Source organism: Mus caroli, unplaced genomic scaffold, assembly GCF_900094665.2.
Source record: "Mus caroli unplaced genomic scaffold, CAROLI_EIJ_v1.1 scaffold_22900_1, whole genome shotgun sequence".
Lineage (NCBI taxonomy): Eukaryota > Metazoa > Chordata > Mammalia > Rodentia > Muridae > Mus > Mus caroli.
In genome coordinates, this window is record NW_018389412.1 from 703 (window position 1) to 8,259 (window position 7,557).

General features: G+C 37.2%; 1 protein-coding gene across 1 annotated transcript; it reads left to right on the plus strand.

Annotated features, from left to right (window-relative positions):
- Window positions 1-293: 293 nt before the first annotated feature.
- Window positions 294-1,316, plus strand: LOC110288100 (vomeronasal type-1 receptor 4-like). Its single transcript, XM_021154542.1, has one exon. The coding sequence runs from the start codon at window positions 396-398 to the stop codon at window positions 1,314-1,316; it is 921 nt and encodes a 306-aa protein (XP_021010201.1). The 5' UTR covers window positions 294-395.
- Window positions 1,317-7,557: the final 6,241 nt, after the last annotated feature.

Sequence of the window (7,557 nt, forward strand, 5' to 3'; positions counted from 1 at the left end):
AAAAAGGTGACTAGAGTTTATTTTCTTCCAATAAGCCTGTCTAATCAGGACTGTAGAAGTGAGCCCTCATTTCACTTGAATGAACTAGCCAGTGCTTCTCATTCAGTGGAGCGCCATTTTTTTAATGCTAGCATCTCAATACAATGTAAGATAAGCTCTATTTGTATGTATGTGCATTTATAGTGCATATTCAAAAATTTCACTAGAAATTATTAATGATTATGAAATATTTGTTTTGAAACAGAGTCTTGCTATGACAGACCACATGATCTAGAATATAGTTGGCTTTGTGATCCTTACACACACATTTTAAGCAAGAAAACTTCAGTATAAGCTTTAACTCAGAAATTCATTTGCTGCCTTGATTTAAAAAAAAAAAACTGCTGAAAGCCAGAATGGACTTGAGGACCATGACAATTGGAATAGTGATCTCATTTCAGACAGCACTTGGTATTCTAGAAAACTTTTTTCTTCTTTTCTACTACCTAATCCTTTACTTCAATGAACATACATTGAAGGTCATATATAGGATTTTTATACATATGTTCTTATCCAACTCCTTGATTATCATCTCCATCGGAATCCCTGGGGCATTTGGAGCCTTTGGGTGGAATCTGGTATTCAATGATTTCGGGTGCAAGCTTCTTTTGTATACTCAAAGACTTGCCAGAAGTATGTCCATCAGCACCACCTGTCTCCTGAGTGTCTTTTGGGTAATCACCATCAGCCCCAGGAACTACTGCTGGAAGGAATTTAAAATCAAAACTACAAAGTTTGTGAACCTATCCATTTGTCTCTCCTGGATCCTGTTGATGCTAGTAAATATGCTTTTCCCTGTCTACACAACTACCAAGAGGAATTTAGAAAATGTGACACAGATGAGTGATTCTCAGTTCTGCTACTCTGTAGACCATGATAAAATAGTATATTTAATGTATATATCATTCTGTATGTTTCCTGAAGTCTTATTTTCTGTGCTCCTTGTATGTTCCAGCATCTTCATGATTGTCATACTTTATGTACACAAGAAGAGGGTTCAACACACCCTTCATGCTCATTCTTCCCTCAGAACTTCCACTGAAAACAGAGCAGTACAGACCATCCTGGTTCTGGTTTGCACCTTTGTAGTATTTTGTACTCTCTCTTCCATTTTACTAGGCTATATTGCTCTTTTAGATAATCCCAGTCGGTGGTTGATAAATATCACAGCCATAATTTCTATGTGTTTTCCTACATTAGGTCCATTTGTGATAGGTTATGATTTCACTGTTTTTAGATTCTGCTTTACATGGACAAGAAATATAAAAATACCATAATCTTGTAATAAAACTATAAATAATATTTTTAATTTATTTTTATTTTTATGTATTCATTTTATATCCCACTCACTGTTTCCCTTTCAGTCACTCCCTCCTACAATCCTTCCCCTCTCTTTCTCCTCATAGAAGGTGGGGCCTCCCTTTGTATCCCTCTACCATGCCACTTCAAATCTCTACAAAGATAGCCACTTCCAGTGAGAACAGATAAGGGAGTCCAGCCAGAATAACATATCCCCCATACAGCCAATAGCTTTTGAGATAGCCCTGGCTCCAGTTGTCAGGAACCTTCATGAAGAGCAAGCTGCACATCTGCTACATATGAGCAGAGAAGCCTAGGTTTAGTTCATGTATGTTCTTTGGTTGGTGGTTCAGACTCTGATATCCCCAAGGATCAACATTACTTGACCCTGTTGGAGTTTCTATACCCCTTGGGGCCCTAAAATCCTTCCTCCTATTTTTTCCATAAAAGTCCCCAAGCTTCATTCACTGTTTGGTTGTGGGTGTCTATATCTGTCTAAGTATGTTGCTCTGTGGAGCTTCTTAAAGGACAACAGGGATTGGTGCTTGCTCCTTCGATGGTTTGGGCCAATTATTGACTGGCTATTCTCTCATTCTCTGTTACATACCACATCCCTGCATTTCTTGTAGACATGATAAATTTCGGGTTAAAAGCTTTGAGGGTGGGTTTCTGTCTCTGTTGCTTCTCTGTGATTCCTGGCTGACTACAGGAGGTAGACTCTTTAGGTTCCATATACCCAGTGCTGTGAGTCACAGCTAATGTCACTCCTACTGATTTTTTGGATACCTCCTTGATCCCAGGTCTCTGACTTATCCTGGAGACGACAACTACTTCCTCACCTCATCAGTTGCAGATTTCAGAGAATTCTTAACAAAGAAATCTTGAATCGCTGAGAAGCACATAATGAAATGTTCAAATCCTTATTGATAAGGGAAATGCAAATAAGATCAAGTCTAATGTTCCATCTTCTACGCATTAGAATGCCTAAGATCAAAATCTCAAGACACAGCACATTCTGTTGAGGATGTGGATTGAGGGTAACAATTCTTCATTTCCAGTGGAAGTACAATCTTGTACAACCACTTTGGAGTGCAATTTGGTGGTCTCTCAGAGAACTGTGAGTGGTGCTACCATAAGATACAGTTATAGCCTTCCTGGACATATTTCCAAGAGATGATCCAACATCCCACAAAGACACTTCCCAACTATTTTCATAGCAGCTTTATTCATAATGACAAGAAACTGGAAACAACCTAGATGTCACTCAATTAAAGAATGGGTAAAGAATATGTAGTACATCTACATAATGGGGTACTATTAAGATATTAAAAACAAAGAAATCGTGAATTTTGCATGCAAATAAATGGAACTTGAGAATATCACCCTGAGTAAGGTAACCTAGGTCCAAAAAGACATGCCTTTTATGTACTCACTTATATGTGGATAATAGTCATGAAATACATGTACTAGGCTATATTGCACAACTCAAAGATTCTAAAAGGAAGAAAGGCACAGTAATAATGCCAGAAACACATGTGAAAGGGGTAAGGAAAATTTGATATGAGGCCAATGGAGTGAAGAACCTGGATGAGAGGGGGCATAGGGAGGAGAATGAAGAGTTTGGGATCAGCTTCTTGGAAGGACAGGAGAAATGGCTATATGGCCTTGAAAATCAATGGAAATCTGCAAATAGTATTCTTTAATGATGAAGATCTAATCTTAGATCTCTTGTGTCTTTCAAAATATCAGTGTAATTGTGAAATAACATATGGGGGATGTCCTAATTATCATTTTACAGCAAACTAATGCTACATTCTACCTTATAAATTATAGCCTGTAGAACCCCATATTCTTAGCTAAATTAACTTTGCTAAGTATATGTTACAACTCATTGAGTGAACCGACTATCCTATTATAATGTGTTTGTTTTACTTGGATTATATTTTTCTCACTGTTGCTTAAGTATCCCCACTTCTCAGCCCAGTCTTTCTTTGTTCCAAAGATCGATGAACAGGTTCTTTCTTTCTGTGTTTAAGGGCATAACAACTACCATAATTATGCAAGGAAAAAAATCAGATAAATATAACTGCAAATATAAGTGCTTGATTTCTTCATGCTTTATGACTCTAGAAATCTGAGTTAAATATTTGTCTGCACAGTTATTGTGTTACAGAATCCACAATATCTGTGCAAGTTGAATATACAGTCAATATACAAACATTGATAGAAGATGAAGATAGGCATAAAATTCCAGTGTTAATTAAAATCCATGTAGCATTGGATAGATGCTAATAAAGAGAGAGTTTCCTTTTATCATAATAGTGTGATTACCTGTTAGGATGATCAACTACTGTATCAGTCAATAGACCCGAGTTCTACAGCAACACAAAGTAAGCTTTATGGTCTTTGAAACGAAAGAACTTGAAGAATAGGGTAGATATAAAAGAACTTAGGTGAGAGAATGACTACATGGGAATTAATATAAATGTTTTGTTAAGAATAAAGAGGGCTGGTGAGATGGCTCAGTGGGTAAGAGCACCCGACTTCTCTTTCGAAGGTCCGGATTCAAATCCCAGTAAACACTTGGTGGCTCACAACCATCCGCAATAAGATCTGACTCCCTCTTCTGGAGTGTCTGAAGACAGCTACAGTGTCCTTAAATATAATAAATAAATAAACCTTTAAAAAAAAGAATAAAGAGAGAAAAAATGGAAATTACATTAATTGTTTTTAAGAATTCATGGATGAATAAATAAATTTTAGGCTTTAATCTCAATGCTTAGGAAACAAGAGCATGGACAGTGAGGTTACTTATAAATCTGAAGCCATACTATTCTATAAACAAATACATTCAGTTCTGACTATACAGATAAGCCTTTTCTTAATAAATAATTGTTTTAAGTTGGTTTGTTTTAAATTGTTTTAATTATCAAAATGAAAATGGTTATAAATTCAATGGTTATAATAGTGTTACAAATTCTCTGTCTGAAAGGTCAAAATAAACTAGATGTAAATAAAAAGAATGCTGCTAAATTGAATCAACCTATACTTTTGATGACATCAAAATAGCTAAGCCAAAAATAGAGCGGACCAAGAACATGCTATTTTGGAAGAGAGGCTCTGTATTTTTGTTAACAGGAAAGAAAAAAAATGGCTTTGGAATCCTTCCAAAATGATAAATATCAGACTTGATAGAGGAAGACACCTGGAAAGATCTTGGTTACAAACATGGATAGAAAAGAATCAAGAAGACCAAGAAGAACAAAAAACATAATTTACTGATCTGTCAACATGGGAAGAACTCTAAAACTAACTGAGACATAAGAAAATCTCCAGACAAAACGTCAGCTTTACATAGCCTTTGAATCCTGTTGGCTACAAAATTCTCAAGAATCATCATGCCATCCTTTTATATGGCATGACTGTATATTTATTTGAATTTGGTTATTGATCAAACCCAAACTAACTCATAAAAAAAGAACAGTCAGTGTACTGTTATAAGAATTCCTTGCAACAGGAATCAAGTCAGGCACCAATGAAACCATATATTATGTTCACCATGAGAATTAAGAATAAGAAAATTATTGTTAGGTGGCTAATTGACACAGAAAGTGATGTCAATATATGTACAGTACTACAAGACACTATACCAAGTATGGAAAAAATAATTATACTAGGAGAGGCAGAAGAATCTATAGTACCTGTATGTAAGTTGCAATTAATGGTATTTGACCAAATAATTCCCTTGGATTTTGCATATTGCAGTGAACCAGAAAATATTTTAGGTTTCCCAACACTTTTAAAAAGGTTTCCTGATTTACTAAACGTTAAAAAGATTGCAAAATTAAAATGTAATCTAGTAGAAGTAAAAATAGAGTCTAAAAGGCTATCAACAATTAAAACTTCCTTTATGCCACACACACAATTATAGGAGAAAATGAGGAAATATCTGAAACTATTGAAACTTTACTAAAATAAGGAGTAATTGAACCAACTCAAAGCTTCAAATTCAACAGTCCAATTTGGCCATTTTTAAAACCAAATGGTAAAAGGTGACTGAGAGTAGATTATAGGAAAATTAATTGCCCACGAAACTTCCAGAACAATTACCATATTTTCATGAGGATTAAGAAAGCAGTACCAAAAATGGCTGACAAGTATAGATTTGTCAGACATGTTTTCTGAATACCAATGCACCCACAAAGCAGAGAATATACCACATTTATTTGGCAATGAAGACAGTACCAATTTCTTAGACTAACACAAGGATACATAAACAGCCCAATAATTGCCCAGAAAATTATAAGATGTACAGTGCATAAGTTCACACCAGCACCTAACTGAATTATGTATCTATATGTTGATGTTTTGATAACAGGAAAAGGACAGGAAGATATATGCAAAACAAAACAAAACAAAAAATCAGTATAGGTATTGAGAAATGGTGATTGGACCTCAATAAGGATAAGTTCTTGGGTGTAATGTGGTCCACTACAGAATCAGAAATACCTACAGAAGTCATAAGTAAATTAGAACACCTTAAAACACCAACCAATAAAATAGAGGTACAACAACTTATAGGATTATATGGATATTTTGCAACCCGTGTATTATAGTACAAGGAAGTCACATGATTTTATTTGGAATAAACCCCAAGAACAAACTGTGAAAACGGTGCTAGAATATATAATGGAATACTGTAAAATAGAATACATCCAACCAGATGATATAGTTTATTTCAACATCCTCCACCTAAAACAGTACAGAAACTGGAATATCTTTGCCAAAATAAATGATAGAGAATGGTCAGTAGACTTCAATTGTAAATGCCTCCAATGTTCAGAAAAAAAATTCTCTCTATTTGTAAAAAAAAAAAACAATTTGGATGCCAAATGAGACCTTAAAAGCTTTCCACAGCACACTGCAGAAAAACCAAGTAATATTCAGAAAACCTTCCAGATCTTAGTTTTAATCAAGGCACCAGAGGAAGCATAGGATGTCTACCCATGGAAGGGGAAGTACAATAATAGAAATGTTACTTAGTGGAACTCCTTCATTCTGGTACCCTGTCTACAAAGGGTGCCAAATGTATTGGAGTTGATACTGCAGACTGACTGCTTTGTGACTCCACAGGGAATATCAATCAACCCAAATGCCACCCCTCCCTAGAAACAGGTACCAAAGGGAAATTAGGGAGAAGGTGAGTACCAGCTTTTCCTGTTTAATGCCTAGGTTACAGATGGCTCTGCTTCTAGCAAACAGAACATGGTTTTATGGAAGGCAGCAACTGACAGACCAGAGAGTAGAGTGGTGATCACAGAACAAGGAACAACTAAATCTTCTGAAAACATAGAAGTAGTAGCAGCCACACTAGCAGCAAGATAATTTCTCAATGGAAAACAGAAGTTAAAAACAGCATTGTTCACTGACTTGTGGTCTGTAGCCAACAGTATAGCCCTATGGTCAAGAAAATGGAAAATGAGCGATCGAAAAATTAATCACCAAAAATGAAAGAAAAATTAATCACAAAGATATATGGTCCAAGGAATTTTGGAAAGAATCAGATAATATAGCCAGAAAAGCTAAAGTGTTTGTATATCATATGGATGCCTATACTAATATAGAAGGTGACCAATATAGACATGATGATAAATTAGCCAGGTTGACCACAGAGGCAGACAGCTTCTGGGACAGGCCGGAGCCACAGAGCCGCTGAGGCAGCACCCTTTTGAGGCTGCAGACATCCGGCACCCTCCAAGCTGGAGGACAGTGGTCAGCTCTGCATGGGAGCCCTCTGCCTCAGGGGCAGGGAGCGCCATCTTGATTCCAGGACTCCGCCTAACTTAGGAACTTAGTCTGCACAGGTGAGAGTGTGCACCACAGAGGCAGACAGCTTCTGGGAGAGGCAGGAGCCACAGAGCCACTGAGGCAGCACCCTTTTGGGGCCTAAGATATCCTGCACCCTCCCACTTGGAGGACAGTGGTCCTGCCCTGCAGAGGAGCCCTCTGCCTCAGGAGCAGGGAGCACCATCTTGGATCCGGGACTCAGCCGAACTTAGGAACTTAGTCTGCACAGGTGAGAGTGTGCACCACAGAAGCTGACAGCTTCTGTGACCTGCCAAAGCAACACAGCATCTGGGAAAGGTCCTATTTTGGGCCTTCTTCTTCGGCCAGGAGGAGGTCCAAACACCAGATATCTGTGCACCTTCCCTGTAAGAG

Bases quoted from the DNA above. Each gene is read 5' to 3' on its own strand.
- LOC110288100 (XM_021154542.1), top strand. From the start codon at position 396: ATGGACTTGAGGACCATGACAATTGGAATAGTGATCTCATTTCAGACA.